This window comes from Pagrus pagrus, assembly GCF_965226575.1.
Source record: "Pagrus pagrus genome assembly, chromosome: 3".
NCBI classification, from domain to species: domain Eukaryota; kingdom Metazoa; phylum Chordata; class Actinopteri; order Spariformes; family Sparidae; genus Pagrus; species Pagrus pagrus.
The window spans coordinates 11,707,232-11,729,055 of NC_140187.1; the positions used below are offsets into that span (position 1 = coordinate 11,707,232).

General features: G+C 41.9%; 1 protein-coding gene across 1 annotated transcript; it reads right to left on the bottom strand.

Moving 5' to 3' along the window:
• Nucleotides 1–5,215: 5,215 nt before the first annotated feature.
• LOC311254789 (CTTNBP2 N-terminal-like protein) lies at nucleotides 5,216–20,631 on the bottom strand. The gene is made up of 7 exons (XM_084348776.1): nucleotides 20,524–20,631; nucleotides 17,558–17,662; nucleotides 9,474–9,707; nucleotides 8,312–8,419; nucleotides 7,419–7,607; nucleotides 7,139–7,309; nucleotides 5,216–7,018 (listed from the first exon to the last, which is right to left on the bottom strand). The coding sequence occupies exons 1-7, from the start codon at nucleotides 20,560–20,562 to the stop codon at nucleotides 6,095–6,097; spliced, it is 1,770 nt and encodes a 589-aa protein (XP_084204902.1). The 5' UTR covers nucleotides 20,563–20,631; the 3' UTR covers nucleotides 5,216–6,094.
• Nucleotides 20,632–21,824: the final 1,193 nt, after the last annotated feature.

Below are 21,824 nucleotides of genomic sequence, written 5' to 3' on the forward strand. Positions count from 1 at the left end.
TCTCCCTTGTTGTTATACATTTATATTGTGTAGAGTTCAGTTTATAATATGTTTGTGGAGACTTTTGGCTCATTTCTGCACAATTTTAAAAACTTTTTTTTTTTAGACCAGCCAATTCCACACCATTGTGTTCAAATCCATTATTGACCTTTTTATAACACATTTAGTGTTTGGTAACTATGCAAATGAACCAAAAAACCTCCTGTTTAAGATTATCAATAGTAATAACACAAATAAAACATGTTGCATGGTGTCACTCTTCTACTATCAGCATTATTAGATTGAATATTGGTGTTTCCAGTCGATAAAAAGTTGCCGGGTCACCGCTGATGTCAGTCTGTGTCATCAGTGTAGAGGAGAAAGTTTTGCCTGGGAACCTGAAGCTATGAGGGGTCAAGCTTTCTGCTTTGACACATCATTAAACAGGAACTTGGTGTCTCCATAGAGACAGGTAATCCTTCCCAGGGGGCATTTTAGACATTGTTTCATAGGTCTGTTGGTCTCGATGCCAACGCCCTTGCAGATTTAAACCCATGAAACAAACCTTTGCTGTTGCACGGAGCACTCTTAACTGGTGATGTCTCCTAAAACTTAAACTCTTATGAGCTCAGGGTTGAGAAACTAATTCAAAGGCAGGTTCATGACTTTGATTTGCACAGATTTAAACTGCAGAAGACAAGTTTTCTGCTTCAGTGTATGAAGTAAATGTTGATTGCACAATGTCATGGATCTAGAATAATGAAACCATCTGTGTTTTCACTGGTTCCCCACAAACCTCACTGTAACTACACAATTTTGTGAAAAGCAAGGTAACTCTAACTGTCAGACTATTTCTGTTATTGACTAAATGATTGATGATTTCATTTTTTGTCCAGTGTTGTTGTTATTTGCAATTCTTGACCTGAAGAAAACAACAACTACCAGGTAAATGGACTGCTGACATATGAGCTGATGCATCTGGGAAGACTTGAATCAACTTCTACGTGCCACCAGAGCTGGTAGGACTTAAACCACATTTCACAAAGACCCACAAAGAGGACCAAGGCTACCATTCACACAGAGGGAAAATGCGGCAAGAGTTGAGTGTCCTGGCGAGGGAAAATCCAAAATCAAGATGTCTGGACTGAGGCACCGACAGCCCAGAAGCTGGAAGCGTCTACATTGGACTGGAAGATGCGGTAGAGCAAAGGTAAGTAACACAAGTCAGTCGAAGTAGCCTCTTACATTTGCAAGGTGGTTGACTTTTGACACATCTATGTCATGTGTTGTACCGCCTACTCCAATATAGTCCTCTTCTGTGTGAAAATGATGAATAACTTGTAAAAAAGTTGGCTTCATGTCATCAATTCAAGGTGGGAGAGTAAATAACCACCTCACCCCCCCTCAGCTCCGAGCACTTGAACCTCCCTGTAATGCCACCGGAGTGCATGTTTGCAGTTCAGCTCATATCAACAGTCCCGATCCAGAAACAGGTTGGTCTCACTGAGCCAATGTGGAAACATATGACCTGCCTCAAGGACATTTCTGGCTCCTGCGACTTCACTGAGTCACTAGGTTGTCTGTGTGTCCAGAAGTGGCAGCTGACGTGTATTTTTAATGTCTAAGAATCTGATGGTTATTTTCTGGATTGATCAACTAGTTGTTTGAGCCATAAAATGTCAGAAAATGATGAAAAATGTCCATCAGATATTGAGATTACCGTCACAGGGAAACCGGAGAATAATCACATTTGAGGAGCGGGAATGAAAAAACAAATGACTCAAACGATGAATTGATCCCAAAATAGTTGGCTATTAATTTAATTGTTGACAAGTAATATTGCAACTGACGTATCCAACAGGACAAGAAAGACACTGAAGAGAAGCTATGTGCATAAAGGTCAGTTTAATCAGTGCAAGTCCAGGGTTTTTAGTTAGAGACCGACAGTATATAAAGTTCAGTAACAATGCAGCTGCCTAAAAATACCACAGCACAGAAAACAAGTGGAGTCATCTCGGAGTTAAGCAGGATTCTCCAAAATATACATTTTCTTATCAGAAAATAGCATCATTATTCTCCAAAACAACAAATAACTGGACACATTGTGTACTTGCTCTACATTAACGTTTTGTCGGCCCTCCTGTCTGTCAGTTAACGTCCTCACTTCTTCTTCTGTATCACACACACGGACCAAAACACACAGCCCAGCTGTTTGTCCTTCAGTTATGTCATATCTGGATTTGGAGCGACGCTCGGCTCCTCATTACATGTGACCCTGTCTTTCTTTACCCCAGGACAAGCTATGGATTTTACAGTGACAACTCTATAACAAATTGCTTTACAGGGAGCAGGTGATGGTGGCGATAACGCTCGTCATCCGGCCCTCCCTCTCCCTCTGTCTCGCTTTGAGCCAGCTCCAGCTGTGGTCTTTAAGAGGCTCAGTGTGGGGGCCTGGGCTCCTATTCTGGGCCCATCTCATGGCCCGGGCTAATTTTGGACGGAGAAGAGGGGACGAAAGGGAGGAAAGAAAAAGCGCGCAAGAGGATAAGAATCAGAGTGGAGCTCTGAGAGCTCCAGCACAGATGATTGCTCCAGTGATGATGTTCATCACGTTGTTGTGGATCCGTGTCGTGACAGCAGTCATCACGACAGCTGGACTCTGTATTTTTTGCTTTTGTGCAGCAGCTCTGACACGAGACGGTCGTAAATTTGCGGTTTCAACTCCTGACAGGTTACGTGCTCCCTCCTTGACCTCAGTTTTGTCATCTCATTCACACGCCATGACACTGCAGCCATGAGACCAATTATTGTATGTCTGCTTTTGTGCGCTACAGTCATAAAGTACAGCACCAGATCCACCCAGGAGAGACATGTGGCTGCAGCACTCCTTTTCAAGTTCAAGTTCAAGTTCATTTATTTATATATATATATATATATATATATATATATATATATATATATATATAGTGCTTTAATCACAAGCATGTCTCACACAAACTTAAGAACAAATTGCAACAACATAAAATGTTCACATCCACGCCAGGAAAAAGGATTTGCCAACTTTCTGAGCTTGGGCACTTAGAAAGAAATGTAATCTACTGCTCTGAGATTTATTCTTAGGGGGAAAAAAGTTAATTATTACCCCTCTTGTCATGTGGAATCCTAACAGAAGGAGAGCCAAGATCCATTTTGGGTCATGACCCATCGCTTGAATAAAAGTTGAATAAAAGGCATAATTTTGTATCCAAGTCATGCAGCCCAGAGCCTGAAGTCAGAGTTTGAATATTAATGTGTACAAAGATGTTTCAGGTCAGTGCAGATATGTAACACATCCAAGTTTGGAAAGTGAGGCGTAAGTACTTCTCAGAGCCAAAAAAGAAAGCAGAATGAGTACTGTACAAGCTATCGTTGACATTTATTGCACTAAATAAGAATGGTTTTAGGATCCCTCAGACTATTACGTCTCCTGCTCAGTGTTGTGGATTGTCTCCCAGTGGAGTAGAGCGAGCGGCCAGTCCTGCTGGCAGTGACAGCAGCGAGGACGTGGCCCCTCACAGCTCATCAACCTGAGCCTGTGTTTATGGAGGTTGAGAAAGACGGGGCTTTGCTGGAGGACCAGGCGTGCCTGTGCTGGATTTGGGATGCGGCCCTGCTGTCCTACACTGGAATGTTAATTAGGTGAGCTGAGCAGAGAAGAGGTGACCCGTCCCGTTAACCAGCCAACCCTTCCCCGACAACCAAGAGGGGGATTTAGTGTGACGGAGAGCCCAGTCAGCGCGTTGCTCTGAGGCCACACCGACTGATCGAGAGCATCTGTCCCTGTGCTTGAGAGGGAGACAGAGACACTATACATGCTGTGACATTACAGAACACACAGAAGAGCTTTGTCAAGCACGTATGCGTTTTCTGTGCACTTGCGCAATTGCAAACTCATCGCCCACCACCCAGTCACTCTCATAAGTTGCATCACTTAAACAACATACCACTAGAGCACTGTTTACAGTTGAAGCAACACAGGGCGCAAAATAACAAACAGTTCAGTACACTTAAGGGTTTCATAACTTATCTTCGCGACCCAACAGGAGCTAAATGTTAGTCGTCTTGTTAGCATTCAAATATGGCCAAGCACAGAAATATTAACCATTATTCCACGAGAAACGATATCAACTCTTTGCTTCCACAAGACAGAAGAACAAAGCCAACAATGCAGCTCCAATTTAGCAGCCTTTGTATTATATATTTCATGTTAATTGCTAGATACTAACACACCCGTGAACAACAGATTGTTGTTACAGTCTACTGAGTGTTAAAACAAAAAGAACAAATCCAGTTTGCTGTGTGTACATGAGAGAAACAGTGGTGGATTTTGAATCTTTGTATTTCCCCGCCTGTTGTAACTTACTTAGTGTGGCTACTTATCAAGTACTGACCTCTAGAGGACACTCTTCAACAGTACAATACTAAAACAAAAACTAATGTGAATCTGTAATGCAAAAACATACTATATTAGAGGAAGTATGAACCTGAAGAAATAAGCAAATCGGTGTCATCCAAATGTCTGTGAAGATGATCTATAGACTCAAACGCTGATGACTTCTTTCTAGTAAAATGCTTTTTTATCATTTTAATTTATTTGTTAGACATTTATTTAAGTTACACTTTCACTTATTGGCCAAAAATTCTTATGAAGTAACTTTATTTAATGAATACATGCCATCAGATTTTATTTGGCAGGGCAAAATTCCCTGTCACTTCTGGTTATCATTGACTTACTAATAGATTTGTACTGGTCAGGTACAGGTATGGAGGAAAAACAATACAGCTGAAGTCATCGGGTTGTATCAGTTTAGAATTCTGATATTCAATTAATCATTTTAGTCATTTTTCAAGTGAAAAGTCTCTTTTTCCAGCTGCTCAAATGAGATGATTTGCTGCTTTTTTGGTCACAATTTATAATTAACTGAATATATTTGAGTTCTGGACATTTGGTCAAATAAAACAAACGATGTGAGATGTTAGAACATGCATCGTTTACTGTTTTCTGACATCTCAGACCAAAAAATGCATCAATTCATCAAGAAAGTAACTTAATTGATGACACAAATAATGTTAGTTGCAGCCCTACACTAAATGTAAGAATCCCCTCATTAGATCAGTACTACTGTTGGTATTAACACCGACACCAATCCTATATCGCAAAATGTAATTCCCATGAGAGTATGAATAAAGAGCTGAATACATGACAAACTTTGAGATTAATTTATTAAATCTGTCACTTTCCAGCTATACATTACTGTAAAGGATGTGATAATCAACATGGCGGCTCTTATGATATCAAAGCCATGGTTGACTATAAAATACTTGTGTGTTTCATAATTGTTCTTTTAAATGACAAAGGCATGAAATTGATCAGAATCACAAATCTCAAACATTAATATTTTACAATGGTGCCTGCATATAATCTGAAATTATAAGATTATCATAGCTAAGCATACATAAAGTAATACATGGACACAGCTCAGTATGACACTGATTGGATTATAAAACTATAATACATTTAATAGCTAAGGAACATTTATAAAATGAACTATACATTTTTATAAAAACAACAGCTAAGTACATGTGAGTGCACGCTGAAATGAGACAGTTTAGCATATATTGGTCCAGGGACTACTTGTTACATTTGGTCAGAAGATTACTGTTTTTGTGGTAATGGAGCAACATACTTGAGACAAAGCGTCAGGGGAGAAATGACCTCTTCATGTGATGAATTGATTTGTATTCTTTGGAAATATAACACCATAAAAAGACTTTTGTAACAGTATGGTTTGCCCAACATACAGTATTGGCACATGTGAAACTATCAGCTGTAACTGCTAATTAGTACCTGCACCTGGACCACTACCTAAAATAGTGCCTCAGCGCATATTTAAAAAAAAAAAACCTCTAATAAATACAATTATAACAGTGTTTGAAGGGACCTCTGTTCAAATAAGCATCATGTCATGTAAAAAACAATATCTCAATCATAATTATGAGACGTGGATTAAACCATCATGTCACGAGCAGAGTAGCAGCTAATTATAACTAATTTATCGACGGATCAGATGATCAGTTAATTAGAAGAAACCACCATGTCCAGTTCTTTGACTCCCTCCTGGCTTGAGGTGAGGCCACAGGTGCCTGAGAGGGCGCTGTCTGAGAAATGGCTGGCAGACCTGGGCACTGAGGCCGGGGAGGGAGGGGCCTGGGCCAGACCGGGCTTCTTAGGAGGGATAGGTGGAGGGTTGCCCCTGTCTGCCCTAGGGATGGTTGGTGATCTGATCCCCTGTGGTAGTCCTCCTCCAGCGGCCCTTCCGATGACGGGAGACAAGGGCGCCGCCAGGCTGCGGTAGTCTGTACCGAAGGGGGAATTGTTCGGTGCTGCGAGCTTCGCCGTGGCACCCTGCTGGACGGTGGTGAAGCGAGACAGGACTTGAGTGACGGTGCTCCGGGCCATCTGCTTGACTGGGCTGGCTTCTACGGAGGAGCTCACAGGGGAGACTTCCTTGGGCGAGAGGGGAGGCACTGCGACCTGTGCCTGAGGCTCCGGTTCAACGGTGCCCTGGAACTTGTGACGAGCAGCGTGGAAGCGCTGGTTGATCCCGGCCTGGTAGGGAGAGTGGTAGCTACCAGGGCTCGGGCTGCCTGGTGAGCGTTTGGCAAGGACAGGCGAGGCGCAGGGGGAGGAAGGAGGGAGAGTGGAGGGGGAATTTTCACCCCCATTCTGTAGGCAAATCTTCTCTGCGTGGACGTTATCTGCACCATTGTGCCCGTTGGTCTCCATCTCCATCAGACAGTGACCGTTGACTTTAGGCTGCACAGGTTGCTGGTTTCCGTCTTCCTCAATGTCCTCAACCTTAATAGTGTCTACTGCTGTTTTTCCTGGATGAACTTTTGTGGCCCACTCCTTTTCTTGTGCCTCCACAGGAACTGAAACTCCCCCCCTCACATCTCTCATCACATTTGTTTCCTCCAGCTTCCTCTTCAGCTCTTCTACCTGATCACAAAATGGGGGAAAAAAAGATCAGTCATAGAGGAAATTGCTTAAGTGAGTCAGAGTATGTAAAATGTGCAATCTACTGCCACCTGCATGATGAATGTGCTCAAGTGTTCACACCTGTTGTTGTAGCTGACAGCAGTGAGCTTCCTCCTTCTTCAAACGGGAGCGGAGCTGCTCTCGCTCTGTGTCAAACTCAGCCAGCTGCTCCTCGACCCTCGCCTCCATTCTCAGGGCTCTCCTCCTCTCATCCTCCAGCTCTTTTCTCAGGGCTTGACAAGCCTCCTTCTCCTGCGTGAGAAAACGTGTTCACACAGTGTAAAGTATAGCCAGGCTGTACATTTGTAACAACGGAAAGGAAGGGAATACATTTGTATGCTCGGAAACAAAATGTTAATACCTTGTCCAGTTTACGGCCCAGCTCAGTAAGCCGGTGACCCTCCTCCAATGCTCTGGCGCTTGCCCACTTGCACTCTTTGGCCAAAGCACAGGAGAGCTGTTTGTGCTGAGCCCGTTCTTCTTCTAGCTGGTCAGTAATCCGCCGCTGTTCTTTTTCCAACCGCCTAACCTGACTCCGCTCAAACTCCAGCTAGAAAGACACAATAAACGAGCCTGTCAGAGGTAGTAAACACTGTTTTACTGGTGGATGGTATTTCAGTTTTTTGCTGCATTCACACCACCACTTGGAAGCTGACGCAATTTAGTCCGCTCTCCTATGAAAAAGCAATGTTTAATGTTTGTGCACGACTACACAACATTGTCATCAGTCCATCTGTTATATACTTTCTTCTGCAACTTAATTTTGTGTCGAAGCACAAAACAAAAAAACAAACTGGTTGTGGGTTTGTCCATTGTACAATTTTTGGGACATAGAAGCTTCACTGAGAATTTTCTGCAAATATTCAAAGCTTCAAAATTCAACTTTTTTCAGTGCAGCTGATGCAACGTCTTCTTCCTCTTAAAATAATGACACAAATCCTGACGCATTTGAATACGGTCTTGGACGTCAACTACCATGGCAATGGAAGAAGCTTTGAAGCACTGAAGTCAGCCCTACTGGTTTGTCGCTGCAGATTTTTATAAATGCTGAGTGCTTGAAAGCTCAAAGTTTCTCTACTTTTGGAAAGTAGTTCCTCTTGAGCTTGAACCTAATAAAGACCATAATCCCTGTAGTGGAAAATTTTCCAGAGGTTCCTGGTCCCTGGGGACAGTTCTTGTGGTGGAAACGTGACTTACTAAAACAGTTCTTTTAAAACTCCATGTGTTGAAATGTGGCTATTAAATCGAAGGCACCTGTTGCTGTAAGCGCTCCCTCTCCTTTTCCAGGATGTAAGTGACATCATCTCCCTCTGCTGTGTCCTCAGCATGCTTCCTCTTTTCCTCCTCCAGATCCGCAATGACCTGAAGCCAACACAGCGGGGAGACAGAGAGTCGGGAAAGACATTATCTCACATGAGTTTGCTCTGCTTGAAATGAAGACTAGTAACAGTTATTCTGAAGCAATATAATTACTACATTGTAAGCAGCAATGATTGCAGTTAAGCTAAATGACATCAACAACTACTACTCATCTAAATATCATGTTCAGCACTGGCTGAAGAGAAAAGTATAGTTTTCAGTCAGAGGTTTTATAAAAGCCTAAAATGATGCGTGCTTTGTGTTTGTTCAGTTCAAAAAGACCCGATGGGAATCATTATGTGCGACAGAAATTTAAACATTAAAGTGGTATTTGAATACTAATATAATAAAAGGGCCTAATTTAATGTTGATAGTAGACTTTTAAATATTTTTTAAAAAACTTTTTTTTTGTCACAAATCTACTTTACTGTCTAGTTACTTTAGTGTTTCATGTAAAACTAATGTGATAAACACATGAGATTACAGGAATTTTGTGATCTCACACATTGCTCATATTGTCTATGGGTGGCACTCATAATGAAGAGGAGACAGTGACGTGTTGTTTCAGGACTTTCCTTTAAAAATAGTGCGTTCACACTCTCACACTCATCTCAAGCTCCCATGAAACAAAGGAAAAACTGAAAATGTGACATCAGTGTGCAGTTATTTCATAATTCTTCTTTCACGCTTGTTACCCTGCACCTGTGAAAGTGCTTTGCATGTGTTTGGAAATCCATGCTGAAAACAATGCTGTCTTTTTTTGTTTTTTTTGTTTCTGTACCTGGGGAAAAAGTCTCCAGAAAACAAAAGGTTTGAATGAAGTGGGATGATGTAATCAAACTTGTTTTGTATACCAACATTTTGCTGTCAGACTTTGTTATATACTTTCAGAAATCCCCATTGCAATTTACTGGTTGCCTTCTACATTCATGTTTTTCATATATTTTCCAACATTGAGACCAGCTTTTCTCTCTTATGTTTGACATTTTTTTTTATCCACATAAGGAACCAGCTCGTTTCTGCCTCCCTTCATTAAGAGCCACACATCCACACCCACCCTTCTGTGCCTGCTCTCTGCTGCAGCCAGCTGGGCCAACATCTTCTCCTGCATCCTCCTGCAGTGGCTCACCACCAGTTTGAGAACCACCAGAGGGTTGGAGGTGGAGGAGGAACAGCCCGAATCCTTGTTCTGGCCTCCTACAGCCTCACTGTCTCTCTGCAAGGCTAGGAAGGGGTCGCTGAGGTTGTACCTGCCATACCGCTCCTGGATAAACAGCTCTTTACGCTGGGCCTGTAGAGATGGGAAGAGAAGAATGAGGAGGAGTACTCAGACAGGTGGACTGAAGGTTATATTGTAGGAAATTCTTGGCTTATTTATGCTCTGGCACGAATGCTGTTATTTACAGAGGGATTTAAAGTTGGCTGTAAAAAATGAATCTTCTCTTGGATCGGTTTTCTGGCTTCTCAGACATGTCTGCGTCTCAGCTGTTACTAGATGCTGAGTCCAGTCGGTGCATATTTGAAGAGACATTATTAGCCATGTACACAGCATTGCTTTAGGGATGACAATGCTGGCAGTCAAAACTTGGTCCAGACTGAAATATCCCAACAACTATCGGATGCCATGAAAGTTTGGAACAGAAATTCCTGTTCCCCAGGGGATTACTCCCAATGACTTGATCGTTTGGAGGGAAATATCTCAACATATAAATTGGTACACACATTCATGTCCTCCTCAGGATGAATCGTAATACCTTTGGTGATCTTAAGTTGGGCATTTTACTATACCGGTCTATGGGGACTCGCTTTTGCAGCCAACCCCAAATGGCCATTTGAGGAACTGCCTATATTGGCACTTCTGCATTGGCTCCATTTTTTAGGCACTGAGGTTGCCACTTGTTACAGCCTCAGAGATGCTAGCACGTCTGTAGCTAGTCTACCTTCTGCCTCAAATTGCAGACTAGCGAGAGCACCAGTATATAGTCTGCAATGGTCCTCAAAGTTTCTATACAATTGGTCAAATTGAAGCCTAGGTGCAATTATTTTAAGCTGGCATTATCAGCTGAAAAACTGAAATCCACCCCACTGAACTTCGAAGTCATAACATGACATAAAGGTTTTACTTAGCACATACTGCTGTTGTATCGCCCCCATTTAAACTAGAGTTTAAATTAGAGTGTTAAATGATCAGCAGATAAAAGAAGGGGAAGAGAGGGAGAGGAAATGCATAAAAATACATGAGAAATAGTGCTAGCAGGAAGAAGGAGCAACAGATGGTGAGTGTCTGTCTATCTTTAGCAGGACAGCTGCTCTGGACTGAGCTTTGGCCAAGGCAGACCTGTTCTCTGTTTAACTCATGACAAAGGAGGGATAATGGCAGCAAGACATTTCAGGTTCAGCAGATGCCTTTGGGCCTGCCGTGAAAAGGGGGTGAAGTGTGTGAGAGAGCGAGAGAGAGAAGGGGAGAGAGAGGAGGAGGGCTACAGCCAAGCTGGCAATGTGTCTTAGTGAGGTTTCAACAAAAGAGGATCAAGAGATTACAGAGAACAGTATCCTCTCTAGCAGGGTGAGGACAGCGCTCCTGATGACTGATATCAAGATTACTTAGGAAGAAGATGTGTAGATTGGCCAGCAGAGCATTATTCAGCCGACTCACCGTCTTACAGAGCATTTAACTGCTGACTGTGTGTGAGTTTTACACTGGAATACCACGACCCTCCCAAACTGCACTATATTGGAGTAGAACAGTGGCTACTTGGCTATCCATTGATAGCACTGATATTATTGTTGAATGAACAAAGACAAACAGGGGGCGGGTGATGCTATGGCTTTGTCACCGTCACCGGTGTCACGCTCAGCCATGACATGGACTTCGCAACACTGTCAATACTGTCATAACTGTTTTAGCATGATAAAAAAAGTGCTTTACTGTGGCTATGATAACATGCAGCTGGAGGGCTAAACATACACTCGAGTTACATGGAGTTAGATCCAGTAACTACTGTTTTCCTCACTAATGCGACAACAACAACACGTGGAAGGTAAACAAAGCAAGTTGTCTGCAAGAATCAACACAAACGTTTTCATCTACTCCTACCATCCGAGGAAGTGAAGACCCAGTGGATTAACTTTATTTGTGATGGAAATGTCCCCACAACAACTGTAAAAATCTCATAGGCTATGTGCGCTAACCGTTTGACTTTTTCCACGAGGGTCAGCAACAAAAAAAGCAGAATTTGCTTTAAAACACCAGCCCAAGGATGGATCGTGTAAAAAAAGAGTAAAGTAAAAGCAAAGTTTAAAAAGGGAACCAATCTAGATACAGATGGTATCATTATTCTATAGCCATTACATTGTGCAATCAACATTTACTTCATAGTTCGTAGTAAAGAAACTGCAGCCACATCACGTCTGATACTTGGCCCACTTAATGAGGTGCGTGTTGGATTGGTGCATAATATTGTCAAGAGAAATAATTTATAACTTATTATCTAAGGCTATTTGAAACTAATTCAAAAGTCCACCATTTGGAGCGATAATCAAGGCATTCTATCATGGCTGACATGTTCATACAAAAAAACACACTTTATCAAAGCAATTTAATTCTTATTATTCTAAGTAAAGCCAGTTAGATCAACACAGGCACTGATGATGGCTGACTATGGACAGAGAACCGAAGTTCAAACAATATTCCACAACAGATCAGAGGCTTTGTGATTGTCATCTTCAACATGTGATGTGGCACAAGGAGAAGAGGGCAAGGCTGCGAGGCTCCGCTGCCGTTATTTGATCCAGTCCGCTGAGGATGGTGTGAAGGCAGATCAAACGGCATGGAGGGGTGAAACAGGAAAACACAGAGTGCCCAGGAGAATTCAAAAATGCCTCTCAAATGTGGGCAGTATCTAAAGCTCATTGACCACATAGCACATTGACAGTAGTCTTGTGTGCGAACCTTGTCATCACTATTATGTTATACAACAGAGGTTTCACATCTCATTGATATTGAAAAACCATGACATTTGTCTACAAAATATGATTCATAAAGAAACTAGAGCAAAAATGAGAAGTCAGTTCGCAAAATTTCATACTGCTCATCAATGTTTTAGGGTCGGTCTCTTCTTTCTCTAAAAGGTAGATATTCAGTTTTGAAGAAAAAACACTTCAAAGAGAAATCTGTCGACACACTTGGCCCGCAGCCCATCCCTGTTCCCGTCAATGACTGTCTGCTCTGATGTGTCACTTTTACGGTCTTAAATTAAATAAGCTTGGATCAGGTTTTCCATTCTTGACCCTAAGCACTTTGCCCGAGGATATATACTCAGACTTGAATCACTGCAACTATGTGCAATACTAACAAAACAAAAAAGTGTAAGTCGCTGCTTTGCCTTGTTATTTCCTATTTATTCAGTCTGCACACATTTCTATAACTGGGTAATTGGCCTTTAAATTCTCTGTTTTTTTTCTAAATCACAAGACCTCTATTAACACAAACTCTGTCTCTTTCTCAGCTCCCAGTCCAGCCCGTCAATGCACACAATGAGGTACACTTCCACAACACAAAGGAAGGCTGTTTTCTTCCCCACCAATCTTGCAGTGCTGCAGAGAGGGTGAAGGAAGCGAAATGAGGGATTACAGGAAACACGTTTCTAACATTACTTTTTTAAATCTTAACACCTAAACCTACCAGTGCTTATTCATTACATCATACTGCACGTGTACAATACCCATAATCATTCAGAGCATGTCTGCTATGCATCACAGTCTACCTCCATTATTCATGCTTTTGTCTGCTGGCTACAGTTCTTGGCAACCTGTGTATTTTTGCTTGGGAAGTTGTCTTCGTGCCATGGCTGTACTGGTTCCAATCCAGCTTATCTTTTGCTGACACATGCCTGTGCTCCTTCAGCCACGCGGTGTTGGTGACAAGATCTGCGTAATACTGAGGGAAAGTGATATATGAACTTCTTACCCAGGAGTCCTGTATATTATATTGCTGCTTAGAGAGATTGCTAAGTACCATGAAATGCCCATGAATGTACTTAATGTTCCCTGTATAGAGACTGGATATCTGAGGAATACTATCCATCATTAACAAATTATTTTGGATGAAATGCAATGAATCAGTTGCTGGAACTTGGCTCTGATAGTGGCCAATGGCTGCACTGCCTCCAACAACACTGCTTTGCATGGATCTTTCACACACAAAGTCAGAGTAATGGCATTTGGTACCAGAGATCATTTATATATAAAAGGTCCCATAGTATGCTACATTTTAGGCTGTCGACACATAATTCTTCTCATCCTGTCCATTGCTGCAGCACTGCACATTGCATTTTAGTGATTGTCTCTTTAAGGCCCTCCGTATGAAAAACCCCATTCTGCTCTTATTGGTCAGCTGTCAAAGGCCTGAGCAGACACTGCCCACTGTGTTTCTGCAACAGCCCTGCTGGTGTTTTTGCAACCATAAACTAGCTGGAGGCATCTCTGAGGGCGGTGACTGCATAGTTATGACCACCTTGCGGAAGTCCTGACGGCTAATTTGAACGCACAGTTTCTGAACATGGGCTCTGTGGATTAGGCGTTTTGATACAGTCACAGTATTAATATAGCACCTAGATCTAATCAAAAATGCAGGAAATCCAACTTTCTGCATTATGGGACCCTGAAGCATTAAAGCTCTTTCCACCAGAAACCATGGTTGACCTCTAAACTTGAAAGTTAATTAAAAGCCTCATTTCCATATTTGAGTCCCCCTTTAACCTAAAGTAGAGACTCATGTGCCTTTCTCAAAGCAGAGTGACTACTGGATCACTGCAGGGCTTTGTGTGCCAAATACGAGCATTGCCAGAGACTAACTTCCTTTTGAAAGCCACAGTGTGAGCAGCTGCAAAAGTGAGTCACAAGGGGAAAAATGCAGCGGATAGTTAGAATGCCAGTGATAGTTCTGCATAATTAAATATAGAGCACCACAGAAAAACCACATCATTAACCTCACATCCTGTACTTGGACTATTTCCTGTAAAAAAATCAATGATAAGAAAGTTAAATTTTTAAAACGCTGAGAACGGCAACTACACATAAAAACTTTTAAATACTTTTCACCAGATGAACCAAAGGCATGATAAGCAAAGCAGTGAATGGTGTTATTACCATGGTGATTTGTGGTTGAGCTAAACATTTCTCACATGTCACATGTAACGGTGACACATCAGTTGAGACAGACGTGAGCAACATGACTGAACCTTCTATAATTACTGTAGGTCCATGCCCATGTCTTATTGTTGGAATGAGACTACAGCCACGTTAGCAGCTCAGTGAACCTGTACTTAGACGTGGCAGCGCTTTTTGCAAAATGCTAATGTCAGCATCTTAACTTGCTCAGTTACAATGACCACATGCTGTTGTTTAGCAGCAATGTTGATGTTCACCAACTTACTTTAGAGTGTTTGGTTTGCCTGAGACTGATGTGAACATAATTGTTTTTGCAGGTATTTTTCTGTAAATTTTTGACCTGATGATGGCCCTAGAGGTGAAGTGAAAGGGTCACCAAAGTCATTAGGATTCATCCTCTGGGAACTATGAATGTCTGGGCAAACTTTGGTGCCAATCCATCAAGTAGCTGTTGAGAGCTGTTGACCTGGTGGGGTCTGTTAGGGTTGGGCAATGTCTAACCAACTGTCATAGGACGATATCCGCAGTGAAACATCAGGATGGGCGATGACTTACTACTGTAGTCACCACTGTTTGTCACTTTTGTTGCCAATTATCTCTGACTGTCCCCCGTAACCGAGAAAGACCAACTCTCACATCTCTTCCTGGCAGGCATAGTTAGCCTGCTGTTTATACTGAGAAAGCTAAGCTTAGGAGACGCAAATACCAATGCCACAATTGGAGAGAAACACGCCAAAGGCGAACCGTGGAAATAAAACATCACTTCCACCAATGTAACCGAACGTCTTGGGTCACCAAACTGGGCAGGTTAAATAAGATAGGACAGGAAGATGTAGTGCATTGACCAGCAACAACAACATATTCTTTTCAATTTTGTTCCCATGTCACAAACCCCAGCAACTCTGAGGGGACACGCTGGTGTGGGGCCTTTAAAATCACAATGTTACGATGGCACAGGGCTCAGTAGTCGATGACTGTCGGCCATCAACGGTGGCACCGTCCAGAGGTAAAGTGAGAAAATCACCAAAGTAGAATTAGTCCTCTGTCGACCATGAATGTTAGAACAGCCATGTATCAGAGCCATGCCTGTGGTGTGGCTGAAAATAAAAGTATTACGGGGGGACGTCGTACTGATAACAATTCATTTTCATGTGAGGGCGAGACCCAAGATTCCACATTGCCACTTCCTTAACAGCACAACAGCAGGAAGGTATGAAGTCACCTTTGGCAAATGATGTATCCTGCAGAGATGAGATTAGTTTACCTCCATAAGCTCAGCTTTCACTTAACCCCTGCAATTCATTTCCTGCAGGTCAGTAATTATACCCTTAATTAAAGCGTCCATCAGACTTAACACTGCAGCATTGATCCAATCCCAGATCTGAATGGGTTAACAGTTTGTGCCGATGGAGCCATGAAAGAAGCACAGCCATATTCCTCTCAAGCTCCAGTTAAGGCCAATGTTTATTTGTTCACTCCTACTCTCGCTCACATTGAGTCATCAGGCACCCAGCGTGCTGCAACTCCTCTTGCCTTAGATGGCCAGATCCCAGGAGAGATGTAGGAATGTGGTCTAGACACAACACATGAACATTCAGCAGCCGACTTTCTTAAACGGCTGCTGTCGAGTTCACTGGCTGCCTCTCCAGTTTGTTCTTTCAATGGTGCATTTTACACCAGGAAAGTGAATTGCATTCCTAGACCGTAATGGCTGTAAATCTCAAATATGAAATAGCTGGAATGAAGTCTGCAGCCTTGCGGGAATATTTTGCAGAAAAACACTCCATCATTAATTCGCTTATTCACCGCTTATCTTAAGTTTGTGGTTTATTAACAGCATCACAGTGACAGTGTTTACCGAGTTAAATTCACAACTGTTTAAATAAATGACAAAACATCCCTTAAGTCCCTGCAAATAGTTTCTGAAAGCAGCAGTATGTCGGCCTGCAGGACACAGCACAGCAAAGGACAGAGTGTGGGAAAATAGCCTGACAATCCTTTAATTGAAATGCAGCATTAATCCTGCCAAAGTAAGACAACTTAATGTTGGAGCTAGCTGCTCTGTGTCAAACTGTGTGTGTAAGTGTGTGTGTGTATACTCTACTTTGTGGCTATTTCTAATTGAGTTAATGTTCAAGTTAACTGAGACGCATCTACTCATTTAAAGTTATGAAAAGGATGAAATATGAGACAGTGCCTCGAGAGATCTACTCCATTCTCCAGAGGCACAGACACTTGTTTGTTGCAAGCAAATTGGATGGATCCAGAGGAATTTTAACTTCACAGACGTGGCTTTGTCATTTCTTTACAGAGAACCTTTCTTACAGGAAATGAGAATTACTTTGATTAAATCTGCAGCATATTTTCTTCTTATTTTGTTGCCAGATCCTTATGTATGGATCCTTATGATTACACGAACAAATGCATGACTGTGATGCATTCAAAGCATCCATAACTCTATATACCCATAACCAACAAATCTCAACAGGCATCAGCCATCCAGTGTAGGTTTGTGCAGGCCTACCTCCTGTAGGCTTTTAAAGTTGGTAGTTTGTTCTGTCATAGAGAATTGTGGCTGTAGTTGAAAAGCTGTATCGAAATGTTCACAGAAACCTCCAAACCACAGCTGCTGTTTCTCTGACGTACACTATTTGTATTAGTCACATACAATGTGACAGCTCTTGCGTACGTTTCTCATGAGTTGCCAATGTAAGAAGCTCCACATGCAAACTACCAAAATAAGCATGCCATGTTGTGGCAATATGCTGCAGCAGTGGTTTAAGAGGTTTATTCTGATACTTCAAAACTTTTTCCTTGCTGTGAAAGACTCTCACCATTAAATGGCTCCATATCTAAAAACAGCCACTTTAAAGTCTAGAGGGAGTGTGTGTTTGATATTAAAAAGACAGATTTGTGCAGCGCGAATCACTTGAATGTTATATTCATGTAAACAGCTCCATTGATAGGTACCTTCAGGGCATCAATGACCAGGTCCCGCGCCTCCAGCTCTCCCTCCAGGATGCTGAAAAGCATCAGCAACTCTGGCTTGGTCATACTCTCCATATTCAGCTTGGACTGTGAGGACATAAGATAAAAAAAAGAAGAACTTGGTTGGTTTGGTTTGGTTTAGTTCTTAAAATTGAGAACCTTTATATGAAACCTGGAAAACTGTTTAAATTCAATCTTCAAAAAAAGGCCTGGTGTTTTCCAACAACCCTAAATCAGACATCCAGACAGACATCTGATCTAACTGATCTCGCCCACTGATTTATGAGCTTTGTGTGGATATGTAGTCATTATCTTGGGGTAGAAAGTAATTTCGAAGCGCAGAACCAGTGTGCAAAAATGTAGTAACATTTTTCTCCTGTTTGAAAAGAAAACAGACAGCTGATGTTAGGTGTAGTTCAGAGCTGCACTGCATAATAAATCTACTAAAGTAGTCAAGGTGTGCAATATAGCTCAAGCAAAACATGAAAATAATACCTAAATAAAAAAAAGGAAACTACTGTCATCCGGGCACATTAAATAACTGCACAATTTACAGCTGCAACAGTACAACTCAGATCTGAAGGCTACATTTTCCATCTAAGGTGCATTTCATTTTCCTAGCGTGTTTTGGATATTCCAACTCTTTGAGGTGACAAAAATATGGCAACACCACAAGCCGACATGTTCATCAGGCACAGATGGATCATCACACATCAAATAAGAGAGAGTCAGCTTCCAGCATCCTACTGTAGCTGTCCCACGTCTGTTTACAGTCAACTGTTAATGTGCGTGTAACTTAACTTTCAAGTTTAATGAAAATAATACCAAATCACTTTGTTTTGCTTTCCCGCTGCACGTCCCATTCATAATGTCTCTATGACAGTTGATGTGGTCTCTTTGTAGTGTCCCTGCACTCTAATCTCACAGCTGTGTTGGTTCTGCTGACAAGCCCTGCGGTGTCCACACCTCAAACATCCAACCACACACTGGCCAAGTGAACGCATGCGGGCCGCTCTTTGAAATAAGATCAAAGCTGTTGATGTTCTTACACTAAGCATGCTTTGTCGGATGAGAATCGTCGTGTGGGACGTGTAGGGATAGAAGCACGCTGCACTGGCTGACTAGTTAATAACAGAAGTAAAACTCCAGCTCGATCCACCAAAACACTCTCTCTGACGAACTCTCTCGCTGCCGTTTACTTGACTTCGCTCAACACCTGAACTAGCCTTCATTCAACAAGCCCGGACTCCGAGCACTGTGCGGTCACCACAACTTTCCACATCATGAAGTCATTCGGAGGGGGTGGACTGATCTCTTGGAGCACTGGTCGCATAATGAGACACAGGAGCCACCGACCTTTCATATCAGAGCTAGAAGCTACAATATTTTGCAGGAATCTTCAATAACTTCTGCAACAGGGAAACTTGTTGCTAAACTGGTGCTGCAGATGAGCAGGACAGCATTGAAATACACTGTGAAACGTGTGCAGAGTTGTGTGCAAAACTGAGAAGAGGAATAACCCTGGTGAACTGCACCTACAGCCTAATCCCTACAGCAGCGTCCTCTCACAAAGGAGGCACACAGTCTTTCAGTCCTGCCTTCACCAGCACTCATGGTCTGTGGCTTAACCACATGGGTAAAATGCTAATTAAACTGCAGCGTACACACCTCCCTCGGTTTTGGTTTTACAGGCTTGCTTGCTAATTTCACAGGCCGCTGTAATCACTGTGAGAAGAGTGTGTGCAGTGTTATGAGAAATGTCTGGCCCAGCGGGAGCCTACATGTGTCATCACGCTTGTTTGGATCCTCATATTATTTCACCTAATTCCCAACCGAGTTGGAGTTGGTAATCACACAAACACTGAGAGATAGCATGGGAAATACAAATGTTCCCACACGTTCTCCGTGGCTCCACTTCCGATCAGGAAAGCCTTGTGTCCATAATCCTTTTATCCATGTTTGTTTTAAGCCCGGTCAGCCATGTGCCTCGTCTGCAACACTGTAACCTTATTAAAAACACACAGCAGCTTTTACTGCAAAAACATATGCTTCACTCCAGGAGGGGGCCCTCAGTTTCTGAGTAGATGTTTATGGCTCTTTAATGTGTACAGCAAATCATATCACCCAAACCAACTTAGTCGCAGGACTGTTTTCAAGTCAACTGCTCACGTTGAACGGCAGCAAAAGTTACACTAACAATTTGCAGGTTATTTTTAGATTTCAGTGGATCTAGTAGTTTTCCCCTCACATCAACTTCCAGCTGGTTTTACTAGGAAAAACACAGTGTGTGTGCACGAAAAACATGTCACAGACTGTAAAAACCTCTTTGGCCCACAAACCTGAACATGGCATGAGGGTCAAGTGAGGGGAAGTACAGCCTGAGAGGTCTGCTGCATTTCCTTGTTGTGGTAATCAGGATGTGTGACCAGATGCAGCATGTCTGGATGCTAAATTGGATTTTGTGGCCAACCTAATTTTGTGTGTAGGTCAGCTTGCTACCTAATGGCTTTGATGCAACCTCGTCTTAAAATATATAGCCTAAGTTAAAAACGAGTAAGTTTAACTAGATTGTTGAGTAACACAAGCGTTAGTTACTTAACAACTGGAGCCAATGGAGATGAATTTAACCAGCAGAAGAAGAAGAAGAAGAAGAAGAAGAAGACCAAACGGCCATCAGCGTCTCTTTTCTTCTTCGCTGAAAAGGTTTTTTGATGAGGACAGCCGACATTTTTCACGAACAAAACACATTTTCGTGCCATTTTATCTTAGAAGAAGATGCAGTCCAAGCGGTTCGGCCTGTAGCCTCTAGACTACTTTTGCTAACTTAACGTTACATCTTTTTTGTGTGTGTTCCTCTTCTTTTGGACCAAAACTGTAAACACGACAAAAACACGGCGAAAACATCGTCTCCACTTTAACACGAACAAGTTTTCTGTCGGACTTCTTACCTTCATATGTCCCTCTGAGGTATGTGAAAACTCCGGCATGAACTTTTTCTCCTGTCAGGAGATTTGTTTCACTTGATTTGCGTCCTCTGATCCCGACGCAGCGGGACACTGAACGACCAAGCGCTGTTCTAACTGGCAGCAGAGACAGCCAATAAGCGAGGCAGAGCTCCGGACGCTGACCAATGGGAGGCGAGCTTCTGGGAAAAGGGGGCAGGAGCAGTGACGTCCCACCTCTTGGGTTTTGGTTGGGTTTCTTTGTTTAGCAGTTCTTCAGCGGCTGCCTCTTCTTCAAGGATTTCTCATGGGAACGTAGAGCAAGTTATTTAATGACTTTACACTGTTTTACCGGACAAAATGTTAAACTATGACATACGGTTTGTTTGTGGACGTTATAGTGACGTTATTGCACTTTTTTTTAAGTATTACATTGTTGTTGTTGTTGTTGTTGTTGTTGTTTGTTATGATACTTTTCCTACATGTCCAGAATAATTCTTTGAAATTTGATGCATTGATATTGTTTATAGTTATCATGTTATTTGAGGATGCAGTGGTGCATAGGCCCTTATAATACTTTACTTATAGTAACACTAACCCTATTTTCAACCACCTGGTCTGTTAGGTAGTTAAATCTCTAAGAATGCATCAAATTTTAGAGATTGATCATGTTTTGGTAACCGTAATCTGAAAAGTAACTTGTAACTACAACTGTTAGGTGGATTTTAAAAATGGTATCCGCCTCTTAAGTTTAGTTGCATGGGAATATAAAGCATCTGAAAGTACTTAAATATAATTTTGAGGTACTTAAACCTATGTATAGCACTTGAGTTAAGGTACTTACAGTCATGGAATGTAACTAAGTACATTTACTCAAGTACTGTATTCCACTTCACTACATTTTGCAGGCAGATTTTATACTTTTACTCCACTATATTTACTTGATAGATTTAATTACCAGTGACATTGTATGCTGCATCGGAGACAAAGTAACACTTTTTTTTTTCTTTTCCAAATATCTTTATTGGTTTTGCATAGAAATTAACAACATTCACAGACAGCAGTACAAGTACAAGTACTTTGGGTAATTACTTTATTTCCGCTGATGAAAGGATGAACATTTGATTTGATTCAGTTTAACATACTTCAATCCAATATTGGGCACAACCATGCACAGAAAAAAAGTATTAATAAAGGAACTAAAAATAAAAACATGTGACATAAACAATGTGTTATGCATAAAAATGAGGCATGACACAACATTACAAAACACAACTCCATACTGCAGAGGCAATGAAAGTTGCATT